Genomic DNA, 15,555 nt, shown 5'->3' with positions numbered 1-15,555 from the left:
CTTGAACCTCGTGGCGGTATCATAAAGATACCTGGCAACTCTAGAGCAAAGGTTAAACAAACAGAGCAAATTACGATTTAAGAGCCAACCAAAAGTTAGCAACAATACTAATGCACTGACATGCTTGATCATCTGTGCTCTAATGAGACATAGGTCAGGACCCCTTTGTGCAAAAGCACTTTAATTACATTAAAGGTACATACCACTTTATAACTCTCTAATTGGGACTGATTTAGCACAGTGGGCTAAACAGCTGGCTTGTAAAGCAGAACAAGGCCAGCAGGGTGGGTTCAATTCCCGTACCAACCTCCCCGAACAGGTGCCAGAATGTGGCGACTAGGGGCTTTTCACAGTAACTTCATTTGAAGCCTACTTGTGACAATAAGCGATTTTCATTTCATTTCAACCTTACTCCCAGTGCCAACATCTTTACACTGAAAGTCTGTACACAAATAGAGGAACAGACTGGCTGTTTGAAATATCTTTGATATATTCCCTAGTCTGTCAGACCAGATGGGGTTATAATCCAGTTACTATACTTGGGTCTAACAACAGAAGTACTTTGAATTCAATAATGAATTTTATCTTGAAATCAAAGGCACAGAAATGTTTCCCAGCTTGCGCAAACAGAAGGTGTATTTAAAAAGTGTCCTAGGCTCCTGATGTGTTATTCTAGATACTGGCGGTGACACGTGGAGCATTTCAACTTTCACATAAGCAGAATTAGAATAATTCAATAACATTCTTTTTTACAAAAAATAAATTTAAGAGTACCCAATTTTTTTCCCCCAATTAAAGGGCAATTTAGTGTGGCCAATCCACCTATCCTGCACACCTTTTTGGGTTGTGGGGATGAGACCTTTTATACGCTCCTGTATTATCTTTTATTACACTTCTCTGTGTGTCTTGATATACTACGGAGTGTAATACGTGTTACTCAAACCTTGGTTACTGATGAGGTCTTCTGAATCTCGATGAAGAAGACTCAAACTCGTCCAGTGGTAATAAAAGGTTTATTGAGTAACTAACAATAATTGCATGAGTTCTTTACTTTAACATTGATACTAGTGATAAGGTTGACTAGATCTAACTACAGTAACTACACTAACCATCTGAGCTAATCTGATACTCCTGACTGATGTGTTGGGTGCCGTGGAACACACACAGGCCACCAACACTTAAAATAGTGCAACACTATTTTATTAAGCTAGAAACTGTTGAAGATGCTTTCACTGTGGGTTAACACGATGTTCGATTAAACTAAAGACCTATGCCTGTCCTAACCAGTCTATGCACTCAGCACATTGTGAAGATCTGTGCTGTAAACTCTGTCCTTCTGAGAGGCTGCATCCCGAATGAGCGGGAAAACTGATGCCCTCTGTCTTTATAGTGAGTGTGCTCTAACTGGTGATTGGCTGCGGTGTTGTGTGTTTTGATTGGTCTTGCTGTGTGTCCATTAGTGTGTGTGTCTGCACCATGATATACTGGTGTATATTATGACACTGCCCTTGTCACAGTCCATCCAAAAGAAAGGGAGAGAGCGACCCAATGTTGTTGCCTTTATACCCCTGTTGGTCCGGCCCTCTAGTGATCATGTGGTGCTACTGCTTACACTTTAACCCCTTATGTACATGCACATACAGACATCACTACAAGACCCATGCAGACATGGGGAGAATGTGCAAACTCCACATGGACAGTGACCCGGGGCCGGGGTTGAACCCAGGTCCTCGGTGCCGTGAAGCAGCAGCGCTAACCACTGCACCGCCCTAATTCAATAACATCCTCAATAATCATCGCGCCTTCATTAAACCTAAAACCACAACACACAAAAGTGTTACCTTCCTAGAAACAACAGTATTTATATAGGGCAGCACGGTAGCATTGTGGATAGCACAATTGCTTCACAGCTCCAGGGTCCCAGGTTCGATTCCGGCTTGGGTCACTGTCTGTGCGGAGTCTGCACGTCCTCCCCGTGTCTGCGTGGGTTTCCTCCGGGTGCTCCGGTTTCCTCCCACAGTCCAAAGATGTGCAGGTTAGGTGGATTGGCCATGATAAATTGCCCTTAGTGTCCAAAATTGCCCTTAGTGTTGGGTGGGGTTACTGGGTTATGGGGATAGGGTGGAGATGTTGACCTTGTGTAGGGTGCTCTTTCCAAGAGCCGGTGCAGACTCGATGGGCCGAATGGCCTCCTTCTGCACTGTAAATTCTATGATTCTATGACTATGATATTGACACAAAACAAAAGGCATAAGCTAGCAACAAGCTTTTTAAAAAATAACTGACTGGGATTGCAACACAACCCATGGCCCTAAACACCTTCTGTGGGCTGATTGGTTCCCTGGATAGTGGGGCAGGAAGAGGTGAGTGTGTAGGTGTTGCATGTCCTGCTCTTGCCTGGGACGGTTCCATGGGAAGTTTATAAGTTCTATTTTCTAAAAATAAACATTGTAGGAAGGATTTGCCCCATGCACAGTTACTTCACAACTGACTGATTGACATGCCATTTCCCCTGTCTATAAAATAAGTTTATTTTTTGTTGACTACCTGTCTAAAGGACCATAGAACTACAGTGCAGAAGGAGGTCATTCGGTCCACTGAGTCTGCACCGACCCTCCGACAGAGCACCCTCCCAGGCCCGCTCCCCCGTCCTATAACCGCCACCTAACCTGCATAATCCTTGGACACTAAGGCAATTTAACATGGCTAATCCACCTGACCTGGACTGAGAGGGGGAACTGGAGCACCCGGAGGAAACCCACGCAGACATGGGGAGAACGTGCCGACTCCGCACAGTCACACCAGGCTGGGCCTCTGGCACTGTGAGGCAGCAGTTCCTCGTCTCTTAGGAAAACAGTTTTGAAAATGATTTGACAGAGTTTATACCAAGTCCCCTGATGGTCATAGTAGCTCACCATAAAATAATGACACTTTCTAGTATTCTGTAATCGATTAAACACTTTGGGGATAAAAACAGGATCTGCCGCAATCATCAAAGTAGATTGAACACATTCAATTTTGATGAAATTCAGTTAATTAGACACTGGTTTCATTTTACTTGTTCGATTGGAAGCTGCTAATTTCATAAAGCGCTTGAATATATTTGGTAAATAGGCGCAGACGGTTAATGGCAGAGCAGGGAAAAACACTTTTGATTCTGATCCTCATTGTATGTGGATTTACATTCAAAGCCCATCAAACCAGCCGAAATCAGCTCAGACCAGAGGTCCTGATGTTGTCTGTAAGTGTTTACCAGCAACTAACAGTAGTTAAGAATGTAAACCTGGACTTCTAATTTGGCATATGTGATTAGTAAATGAGTTCACAATACCTGGTTGATCAAATTCTTGTGTTGAACACCCCAGGCTTCTTTCGACCCCACCTTGCGAAATATATTTAAAAAATCCAAGCCTTGCTCAGGAGAATGGGGAGGATGGAATAGGAGGTGAAATGGCAAAATAGACCGAATGCTCTCATTTACCCACACACATTTAAAAAAAAACTAGACTTGGGGTAAATAAGTTATTCAGCGATTCTGTTGTTCCTTAACAAAAGCCAACAACAGAACAGAATGCATGTGGAGGTGAGCTTTACAGGTAGTGGGGAAAACAGACCAAGCTACACCCAAAGGTCACTTACCCGATTAAAGTTTGCCTCCTCTCAAAGTGATCAGTGATGGCAGCAGTGGTACCAGTCAGAATTACTGCTGCAGCTCCTCCAATCATAGGTTCCCTCCCTCCGGCCCTTGCTGCTCCAATCAGAGATTCTGGAGGAACAACAAGTGGGAGGGAGGGACCAAAGATTGTAGCAGTCAGCCTGGGAAAGACAGAGTCTTATTTGAGGAGCAGCTCCTCCTAGATTCTGTCCCTCCCACATACCGGGATGGCCCCCATGATTTCATGTTCCCAGGCTTCTTGGGGGGAACGCTTCAAGGACAAATCCACCTGCTGCTCCCGTTTTGAACCCTGACAAGAGTGGAGAAGCTGGGACTGTTGTCCTTGAAGAGATTTGTTTGAGGTGTTCACAATCATAGAGTGAATGGAAACCATTCCCACTGGCATGAGGCGTAGTGATCAGGAAACAGATTTAAGATAACAATAGTAAGTCGTTATGACCTGGAACGCACAGTCTAAAGAGTCGTGGAAATAGATTCAATTGCAACTTTCAAAAGAGAATTGCGTCAATACTTGAAAAGGGAAGGTTGCTGCAGGCCTGTGGGGAAAGAGCTGGGGAGAGGTGTGGGCTTAAGTGGGGTGCTCTTTCTAAGAGCCGGTGCAGACTCGATGGGCCGAATGGCCTCCTTCTGCACTATAAATTCTATGAGATTCTATTGTTGCTAACTTTTGGTTGGCTCTTAATTCGTAATTTGCTCTGTTTGTTTAACCTTTGCTCTAGAGTCGCCAGGTATCTTTATGATACCGCCATGAGGTTCAAATTCAAGTAATGATCAATAACTCAACACACCAATTAGTAAGATTCAAGTAAAAACACATTTATTATACACAGTAAATCACTACTCATGCATAAACTCTACTTACTAGACTATTCCTATCACTATAAAGCCTATACTTAGCTTCGGACTGGCCCACCAGGTCAGGGGAACAAATGGCCTTTCGTTCAGGTCCTGAGTCTGCAGGATTCAAAAGCTGGTATGGACTGGTAGCTAGGAGCGCCTATCTCGTAGCGAGCGTTGACTTGAGACTTACTTGGTTGGCGGCAACAAGACAGGTCACTGTCGAGGGTTGGTTCAAGTTGCTGAGTGTCCCTGCCAAAGAAGACCGATTTGAACTTGGGGGCTTTACATTATAGTCCCCAGCGGCTTCCCGCCCTTCGGGGCGGACCCCGTACCTTGTTCCAAGTGATTGGACTGCGTTCCGATCACTTGGATCGATTTCTCCAATACTGGAGTTGGTCCCTGATCGTTGGGCGGTCCCTAAATGTCCGTTGGCCTTCCTTTGTCTTGGCTCCTGCTGGCGCCGAGGAGTCTGGCTTGGCCTTATCCACCTTAACTGTTGCAATTGTGCCCTGGAATCGCTCATTACAATGCAGATGGCTGCTGGTTTCAGTGCTGTCTGGTTTCTTACAGGTTTCAATATACATGATTTCTGTATTTGCTAGTCTTTGCCTGTGTTGGCTGAATTTCCCTTCAGCCTTTGCGGTTCTCCATTTTAAGTCGGGAAGTGGCCAACCCAGGTGGCTACACTGAGATAATACCAGCCTCATGAGTATCCCTGATTTTAATCACTCCATAATGGTAGCCGTGCTTTCTGAGGCATTGGCATCGGAAATCTGGAACTCCTTGCTAACAAGTCTCCACTCCTTTTCAGTGCTTTCCTCCTCTAAGAAACTCTTTAAAACCTACCTCTTTGACTGAACTTTGACCTAATGTTTCCTGTGAAGCACCTTGGGAAGTTTCATCATGTTAAAGGTGCTGGATATGTATTAGGGGAGGTGGTGGCATTGTGGTATTGTCACTGGACGAGTAAACCAGAGACCCAGGGTAATGTTCTGGGGAGCCAGGTTCGAATCCCCCCACTGCAGATGGTGAAATTTGGAATTAACCATGAAACCACTGTTGTAAAAATCCATCTGGTTCACTAAGAAGGAAATCTGCCGTCCTTACCCGGTCTGGCCTCCATGTGACTTCAGACCCACAGCAATGTAGTTGACTCTTTACTGCCCCCTCAAGGGCAATTAGGGATGGGTAATAAATGCTGATACGACGCCTTTGACCTATAAAAAAATATTTAAGTTGTTATTGTCACTGTTATATCAACACAGATCCAACAACAACACAAGAAGCTCAACACCGTCCATGACAACACAGCCAGCCTTATCTGCACCCCATCTACCACCTCCACTGCCCCCACGAGTGGGAGACAGAGGCAGAGGTGTTGATACAACAAGGCTTCTTGAATAGCACCTTCAAAACCAAGAACCTCGACAACCGAGAAGCAAAAGTGCAGCAAACTCCCCTCCGACCACTCGCTATCCTAACTGGGAAATATATCGCCGTTCCTTTACTGTCGCTGGGTCAAAACCCGAACAGCACAGTGGGTGTACCTACACCACATAGACTGCAGCGGTTCAAGAAGGCAGCTCACCACCACCTTCTGAACGGCAACTAGAAATAGGCAACAGATGCTGGCCTTGCTGATGACAATCACATCCCAAAAGTCTAATTTTAAAAAAGTTTGACCGAGTGACCTCTCCCTGAAGTGGAAATGCTGGGTAATTCTATGGAAGTGTTGCTGGGTAATTTTAGGACCTTGACAGGCCCCAGCTGCTGCTTTGATTTTTAGGCCTATACGACACAGGGAGCTTTGTTTTGCTCAGCGATTGTATTCCAACATTCCAGTTCGAGCCTGGGTTTATTTTTAGCCTGGTTTATCTGCAGTGTCACACTGAGGAAAACACTTTTATTGTCGGGGAGCGTGGGAGTGAGATTCTGTTTTCTCAAAAGCAGCAGGAGAAGAAACAGGATGGGAAACTACAAATCCCGGCCAAACCAGACCTGCACAGGTAAAGAAAACTTCCCGAGACTGAAAAGAATGTTGATGTGACGATTCAAGCTGTAAGTATTTCCTCCTGGGCAGGCGTTGCTCATCTTGTGGGTGAGGCAGGATTCAAGCTTTGTGACCAGCACGTTGGAGAGTTTGAAAACCAATGTAGTGTATTATTATTTACCGTTCAACAACCACCCTTTCAGACTTCCCGCCCAGATAATCAGTACCTTTTTTCTGCCGTTTGTTTAAATTGCTGAGCTTTCTGCGTCCAAGTGTGATGACCATTCTGCGCTAAACCAAGAACCATTTCCCAAGAACATCACATACAACAGCAGGGGTAGGCCATTCGGCCCCTTGAGCTGGCACAGTGGTTAGCACTGCTGCCTCTCAGCGCCAGGGAGCCTGGTTCGAGTCCGGCCTCGGGTGACTGTGTGGAGTCTGCGCGTTCTCCCCGTGTCTGCGTGGGTTTCCTCCAGGTGCTCCGGTTTCCTCCCATAGTCCCAAAGATGTGCAGGTTAGGTGGATTGACCATGATTAGTTGCCCTCAGTGTCCAAAGGTTAGGTGGAGTTACAGGGATTGGGTGGGGGAGTGGGTCTGGGTAGGATGCTCTTTCAGGGGGTCGGTGCAGACTCGATGGGCCAAATGGCCTCCTTCTGCACTGTAGGGATTCTATGATTCTATGCTCCACTACTGATAAGGTTCCCCATGGTAGGCTTATGCAGAAAGTAAGGAGGCATGGGATAGTGGGAAATTTGGCCAGTTGGATAACGAACTGGCTAACCGATAGAAGTCAGAGAGTGGTGGTGGATGGCAAATATTCAGCCTGGAGCCCAGTTACGAGTGGCGTACCGCAGGGATCAGTTTTGGGTCCTCTGCTGTTTGTGATTTTCATTAATGACTTGGATGAGGGAGTTGAAGGGTGGGTCAGTAAATTTGCAGACGATACGAAGATGGGTGGAGTTGTGGATAGTGAGGAGGGCTGTTGTCGGCTGCAAAGAGACATAGATAGGATGCAGAACTGGGCTGAGAAGTGGCAGATGGAGTTTAACCCTGAAAAGTGTGAGGTTGTCCATTTTGGAAGGACAAATATGAATGCGGAATACAGGGTTAACGGTAGGGTTCTTGGCAATGTGGAGGAGCAGAGAGATCTTTGGGGTCTATGTTCATAGATCTTTGAAAGTTGCCACTCAAGTGGATAGAGCTGTGAAGAAGGCTGATGGTGTGCTAGCGTTCATTAGCAGAGGGATTGAATTTAAGAGCCGTGAGGTGATGATGCAGCTGTACAAAACTTTGGTAAGGCCACATTTGGAGTACTGTGTACAGTTCTGGTCGCCTCATTTTAGGAAGGATGTGGAAGCTTTGGAAAAGGTGCATAGGAGATTTACCAGGATGTTGCCTGGAATGGAGAGTAGATCTTACGAGGAAAGGTTGAGGGTGCTAGGCCTTTTCTCATTAGAACGGAGAAGGATGAGGGGCGACTTGATAGAGGTTTATAAGATGATCAGGGGAATAGATAGAGTCGACAGTCAGAGACTTTTTCCCCGGGTGGAACAAACCATTATAAGGGGACATAAATTTAAGGTGAATGGTGGAAGAAAGAGGGGGGATATCAGAGGTAGGTTCTTTACCCAGAGAGTAATGGGGGCATGGAATGCACTGCCTGTGGAAGTAGTTGAGTCAGAAACATTAGGGACCTTCAAGCAGCTATTGGATAGGTACATGGATTACGGTAGAATGATGGGGTGTAGATTAATTTGTTCTTAATGTAGGGCAAAAGTTCGGCACAACATCGTGGGCCGGAGGGCCTGTTCTGTGCTGTATTTTTCTATGTTCTATTCAATCCGATCATGGCCTCAACTTCACTTTCCTGCTCCCCGTATTGTTCAAAACTCCGGCCATCTTTGCCTTGAATGTATTTCAGTGTCTCACCCTCCACAAGTCTCTTGGGTAGAGAATTCCAAAGATTCACAACCCTTTTTGTGAGCCCTGCATGGCCTGTGCCCCCCTGGGTGCAAGGGTGAATAAAGGACATCATGGAGAGGGAGCAGGATCTTCTGCAGGGGGAAAGGAATGAGTCAGACGTTGTGGTAAACGAGGATAGGTAATGTCCGACAGTCAGACTTTCAGGAGCTGAAAAGCAGGTTATAAAGAAAGGCCTCAGAGGGTGACACCCAGAGCCCCGTGTTAACCGGAGAAGAAATGGAACACGGACAGGGTTAACGAATGGCTTGAGGCTTGGCTCAGGAGGTGGGGCTTCAGATTCGTAGGGTATTGGAACCTTTCTGAAGACACCTATTCAAAAGGAACATGTCCATTATAACGGATGCAATAACAGGACATTTAGAAATACATAATATAATTAATCAGAGTCAGCATGGTTTAAGGAAGGGGAAACCATGCCTGCTAAATGATAATGAGCTGGCAGTGCCAGTTGGCAGGGGCACTGTCAGGGTGACAGGCTGGCAGGGCCACGGTGAGAAGCTGGCAGTTTTGTGCCGGTGGTGATCGGGCCAGGGCCGTGCATTGCATGGGTCTGGGGGGGGTGGGGGGAGGGATCCACGGTAACCCGACCCATCGGGGGTGGAGCATCGGGGGCGGAGCATTGGGGGTGGAGCATCGGGGGCGGAGCATCGGGGGCGGAGCATCGGGATGGGGCATCGGGGGCGGAGCATCGGGATGGGGCATCGGGGGCGGAGCATCGGGATGGGGCATCGGGGGCGGAGCATCGGGGTGGAGCATCGGGGCGGAGCATCGGGGTGGAGCATCGGGATGGAGGAATGGGGGCGGAGCATCAGGGGTGGTGCATCGGGGGCGGAGCATTGGGGCACCCTGAGGCCATTCCAACGGCATGTTCGGAAGAGGGCGGAGCATCACAAAAGCGGTGCCGCCCCCGATTTCGCCGCCAACGGGGATTCTCCGGCCAATCGCCAAACGCGATTTTGGCCTCGCCGACTGGAGAATCCCGCCCCTTATGTTTCAATAAGATCGCCTCTCATTCTTCTAAATTCCAGAGAGTATTGGCCAACCTCTCCAAACTTTCCTCATTAAAAGACCCCTTCATCCCAGGAATCAACCCAGTGAATCTTCTTTATACTCCCTCCAATGGGAGAGTGGTGATTTACATCACAGTAAGTGCACAAAGGGTTAATGTACATACACTACACCTAACTAGACACTAGAGGGAGCACCAGAGACATGACACATAGACAGTCAACCAATAGGTCAGTAAGATAGGACACGACCAATGGGCATTCACGATACACACAGAGGTGACACTGCCACAGGAGGACATCACATATAAAAAGGACACAGCACACATGATCTTCCTCTTTCCAGTGGAGTCTCTCAGTGAGTACAGACACGGGGTTGATTGAACATCACACCCACCACGTGGATTGTAGCAGACTGGTTAGTCAGTCTGAGTCGCTATAGCAGGATTAACAGAAGCGTTGAATCCAAGTAGGAGAATTATTAATAGTTTAATAAATGTGTTGAAGCTATCTCCAAGTCTGAACCTTCCTTTGTCAGAGTGCACATCAAGGAAGCAGCTTATGCTACGACAAGAGAATAACAAAACAGGGAGTATATAGAATCTTAGGCCGAGATTCCCCCCCAACCGGCGGGCGGGCGGGCTGTACCGGCACCAAAGAGCGGCGTGAACCACTCGGGTGTTGGGCCGCCCGGAAGTTGTGGAATCCTCCGCACTTCCATAGGGCTAGGCTGGCACTGGAGTGGTTGGCGCCGAATTGCTTCCGCCGGTCGGCGCGAGTTGGTACATGCGCAGGAGCGCCAGCATGTTCTGGCATGATCCCTGCGCATGCACAGGAGCGCCAGCATGTTCTGGCATGATCCCTGCGCATGCACAGGGGGTTTCTTCTCCGCGCCGGCCATGGCGGAGCTTTACAGAGGCCGGCGCGGAGGGAAGGAATACCCCCATGGCACAGGCCTGCTCGCAGATTGGTGGGCCCCGATCGCGGGCCAGGCCACCGTGGGGGCCCCCCGGCGGGGGGTCAGAGAATCCTGCACGTAGAATTCCTACAGCGCAGAAAGAGCCGAAAACGGGTGGCCACTCGGCCCATCGGGGCCCAGAGACTCGCCGGGGGCGGCGTGAATACCGCCCCTCTGCTCCGGCGCCGGCTGCTGAATTCTACGGCGCCAGTTTATTGGCGGGGGCGGGGATCCCGTCGCGCCGGGCGGGGGCCGTTGGCAGCGCCCCCCCCCCCGGCGATTCTCTGGGCCCCGATGGGCCGAGCGGCAGCCTGTTTTCGGCCGGTCCCGCCGGCGTGAAATACACAAGGCCCATCCCAGCGGGACATGGCTCTGAGGGCGGCCTGCGGAGTCCTCGCGGGGAAGCGGGGGGGGGGGGGGAGGGTCACTGTCTGTGCAGAGTCTGCACGTTCTCCCCGTGTCTGCGTGGGTTTCCTCCAGGTGCTCCAAAGATATGCAGTTAGGTGGATTGACCATGATGCATTGCCCTTAGTGACCAAAAAGGTTGGGTGGGATTACTGGATTACGGGAATAGGGTGGAGGAGTGGGCATAAGTGGGGTGCACTTTCCAAGGGCCACTGCAGACTCGATGGGCCGAATGGCCTTTGTCTGCACTGTAAATTCTATGATTCTGTGATTCTATGGCAGATGTAGTCTACTGTGGATAAATGTGAGGTTTTCCGCTTCAGTAGCAAAAATAGGAAGGCCGATTATTATTTGAATGGATGTAAATTGAGAGAGGCGGATACTCCGAGAGACCTTGGTATCCTCGTGCATCAGTCGCTGAAATTAAGCGCGTAGGTACAGCAGGCGGTAAAGAAGGCAAATGGTATGTTGGCCTTCATAGCGAGAGTACAGGAATAGAGATGTTTTACTGCAATTGTACAGGGTATTGGTGAGGCCACACCTGGAGTAGTGTGTGCAGTTTTGGTCTCCTTCTCTGAGGAAGGATGTTCTTGCTCTCGAGGGAGTGCAGCGAAGGTTTACCAGACTGATTCCAGGGATGGCGGGACTGTCACATGAGGAGAGGATTATAGTCAGTTAGGATTATATTCATTGGAGTTTAGAAGAGTGAGAGGGGATCTCATGGAAACTTATAAAATTCTAACAGGATCAGACAGGGTAGATTCAGAAAGAATGTTCCCGATGGTGGGGGAGTCCAGAACTAGGGGTCATAGTTTGAGGATAAGGGGGAAACCTTTTAGGATGAGGTGAGGAGAGATTTCTTCACCCAGAGAGCGGGGAATCTGTGGAATTCGCTCCCACAGAAAGTAATTGAGGCCAAAACATTGTGCAATTTCAGGCAGGAATTAGATACAGCTCTTGGGTCTAAAGGGATCAAGGGGAGGGGAGAAGGCGGGATCAGGGTATTGAACTTGATGATCAGCCACGATCATAATGAATGGCGGAGCAGGCTCGAAGGGCGAAATGGCCTCCTCCCGCTTCTATTTTCTATGTATGTTTCTATGTATGAACCCTGGACCCTGTGCTGTGAAGCAGCAGTGTTAACAACAGTGCCACCGTTCCAGTTAAATAGGAGACAAAAACTGTCGGCGGAACTCTATATGTGATCTCACCAATATCCTGCACAGTTGTAACAAGGATAAATAAGACAAGAAGAATTTGCTGCGCAGCACGGTAGTACAAGTGAATAGCACTGTGGCTTCACAGCACCAGGGTCCCAGGTTCGATTCCCCGCTGGGTCAGTGTCTGTGCAGAGTCTGCACGTTCTCCCCGTGTCTGCGTGGGTTTCCTCCGGGTGCTCCGGTTTCCTCCCACAGTCCAAAGACGTGCAGGTTAGGTGGATTGACCATGATAAATTGCCCTTCGTGACCAAAAAGGTTAGGATGGGTTATTGGGTTACGGGGATAGGGTGGAAGTGAGGGCTTCAGTGGGTCGGTGCTGACTCAATGGGCCGAATGGCCTCCTTCTGCACTGTATGTTCTATGATGGAAGAGTTTGGGGAGTGGGGCTAATTAGATAGCTATTACAAAGAGCCAGCACAGACATTATGGGCTGTGTCACCTCCTTCTCTGCGGCAAGATGCTATGGCTTCAGAATACATGTTGGCAGGTGTAGACTGGCCTTCTGTATAAGATATGAGAGGGAAATATTATACCCCAGCCAGAAGCCACCACCTTCAGAAGGAGAAGGAAGCAAAAGAATTGGCGACAAAAGTGTATTTTAAGTAAAATGTATTATTTCCCCCAGATGAGTGGAAGAAGAAAGTGAGTGAATCTTATGCTGCGGTGATAGAAAGACTCGAGGATGATCTGCGTATTAAAGACAATGAACTCCTCGAACTCCAGCAAGTCTTCAGGTGAGGAGGAAAAGAGCGATATTGTTGAGAATTATTTTGGAATTTGTGAGAATCAAACACCCACAGTTACTTCCGTTCCCTATTTGACCATGAACTAACCTTCCAAATCCACGTTCCCTCCAGCACAGGAAGAAATAGCAAGGTTGTGCACACTCTGTTTGAGCCTGGCATAATGGTCAGGGGGCTGGGAATTTGGGTTAAGGATGAGAGAAGGTTGATCCTGGATGATTGTCATGGTCAAATATCTGGACACTTGAACAGAATGCTGGAAAATGACCACTGGACTTGGTGCTTGGTAACGAACCAGGCCAGATGTCAGATGTCTTGGTGGGAGAGTATTTCGGTGACAGTGACCACAACTCCTTGACCTTTACCATAGTCATGGAGAGGGATAGGAACACACAGTATGGGAAGGTATTTAATTGGGGGAGGGGAAATTATACTGCTATTCGACAGGAGCTGAGGAGCATAAAGTGGGAACAGTTGTTCTTGGGGAAATGCACAACAGTAATGTGGGGGTTGTTTAAGGAGCACTTGCTGCGAGTGCTGGCTAGTTTTGTCCCACTGAGACGAGGAAGGAATAGGAAGGTGAAGGAGCCTTGGATGGCAAGAGAAGTGGAGCTTCTAGTCAAGAGGACGAAGGAAGCTTACGTAAGGTTGAGGAAGCAAGGATCTGGCACGGCTCTAGAGGGTTACAAGGTAGCCAGGAAGGAACTCAAAAATGGACTGAGGAGAGCTAGAAGGGGGCATGAAAAAGCCCTGGCGGGAAGGATTAGGGAAAACCCCAAGACGTTCTACACTTATGTAAGAAATAAGAGGATGATCAGAGTGAGAGTAAAGCTGATCAGGGATAGTGGAGGGAACTTGTGCCTAGAGTCTGAGGAGATAGGGGAGGCCCTAAATGAATATTTTGCTTCAGTGTTCACTAGAGAGAAGGACCTTGTTGCTCATGAGAACAGCATGAACCAGGTTAATAGACTCAAACAGATTGATGTTAAGAAGGAGGATGTGCTGGAAATTTTGAAAAGCATCAGGATAGATAAGTCCCCTGGGCTTGACGGTATATGCCCAAGGTTACTACGGGAAGCGAGGGCGGAGATTGCTGCCCCGTTGGCGATGATCTTTGCGTCCTCACTCTCCACTGGAGTACTACCGGATGATTGGAGGGAGGCAAATGTTGTTCCCCTGTTCAGGAAAGGGAATAGGGAAATCCCTGGGAATTACAGACCCATCAGTCTTACGTCTGTGGTGAGCAAAATATTGGAAAGGATTCTGAGAGATAGGATTATAAATTACTTGGATGAGGAAGTGGAAGGGTGGGTTAGTAAGTTTTCCGATGACACGAAGGTTGGGGGAATTGTAGATAGCGTTGAGGGTTGTTACAGGTTACAACAGGACATTGACAGGATGCAGAGCTGGGCTGAGAAGTGGCAGATGGAGTTCAACCTTTATAAATATGAAGTGATTCATTTTGGAAGGTCGAATTTGAATGCTGAATACAGGGTTAAAGGCAGGATTCTTGGAAGTGTGCAGGAACAGAGGGATCTTGGGGTCCACGTACATAGATCCCTCAAAGTTGCCACCCAGGTTGATAGGGTTGTTAAGAAGGCGTATGGTGTGTTGGCTTTCATTAACAGGGGGATTAAGTTTAAGAGCCACGAGGTTTTCCTGCAGCTTTATAAAACCCTGGTTAGACCACACTTGGAATATTGTGTCCAGCTCATGTCGCCTCATTATAGGAAGGATGTGGATGCTTTGGAGAGGGTGCAGAGGAGATTTACCAGGATGCTGCCTGGACTGGAGGGCATAGAACATAGAACATAGAACGATACAGCGCAGTACAGGCCCTTCGGCCCACGATGTTGCACCGAAACAAAAGCCATCTAACCTACACTATGCCATTATCATCCATATGTTTATCCAATAAACTTATAAATGCCCTCAATGTTGGTGAGTTCACTACTGTAGCAGGTAGGGTATTCCACGGCCTCACTACTCTTTGCGTAAAGAACCTACCTCTGACCTCTGTCCTATATCTATTACTCCTCAGTTTAAAGCTATGTCCCCTCGTGCCAGCCATTTCCATCCGCGGGAGAAGGCTCTCACTGTCCACCCTATCTAACCCCCTGATCATTTTGTATGCCTCTATTAAGTCTCCTCTTAACCTTCTTCTCTCCAACGAAAACAACCTCAAGTCCATCAGCCTTTCCTCATAAGATTTTCCCTCCATACCAGGCAACATCCTGGTAAATCTCCTCTGCACCCGCTCCAAAGCCTCCACGTCCTTCCTATAATGCGGTGACCAGAACTGTACGCAATACTCCAAATCCCTCTACCAATAAAGGCCAACACTCCATAGGCCTTCTTCACAACCCTATCAACCTGGGTGGCAACTTTCAGGGATCTATGTACATGGACACCTAGATCCCTCTGCTCATCCACACTTCCAAGAACTTTACCATTAGCCAAATATTCCGCATTCCTGTTATTCCTTCCAAAGTGAATCACCTCACACTTCTCTACATTAAACTCCATTTGCCACCTCTCAGCCCAGCTCTGCAGCTTATCTATATCCCTCTGTAACCTGCTACATCCTTCCACACTATCGACAACACCACCGACTTTAGTATCGTCTGCAAATTTACTCACCCACCCTTCTGCGCCTTCCTCTAGGTCATTGATAAAAATGACAAACAGCAACGGACCCAGAACAGATCCTTGTGGTACTCCACTTGTAACTG

General features: G+C 48.0%; 1 protein-coding gene across 1 annotated transcript in view; it reads left to right on the top strand.

Annotated features, from left to right (window-relative positions):
- The first annotated feature begins 6,315 nt into the window (after positions 1 to 6,315).
- The window catches only part of tnni3k (TNNI3 interacting kinase), a 210,991-nt gene continuing 201,751 nt past the window's right edge, over positions 6,316 to 15,555 (top strand). Inside the window, 2 exon segments of the mRNA XM_072510295.1 lie at positions 6,316 to 6,522; positions 12,706 to 12,814. Of these exon segments, the coding sequence (XP_072366396.1) occupies positions 6,483 to 6,522; positions 12,706 to 12,814 (149 nt within the window). The 5' untranslated portion in view covers positions 6,316 to 6,482.

Source organism: Scyliorhinus torazame, chromosome 7 (genome assembly GCF_047496885.1).
Source record: "Scyliorhinus torazame isolate Kashiwa2021f chromosome 7, sScyTor2.1, whole genome shotgun sequence".
NCBI lineage: Eukaryota > Metazoa > Chordata > Chondrichthyes > Carcharhiniformes > Scyliorhinidae > Scyliorhinus > Scyliorhinus torazame.
This window is presented reverse-complemented; position numbering and strand designations above follow the sequence as displayed.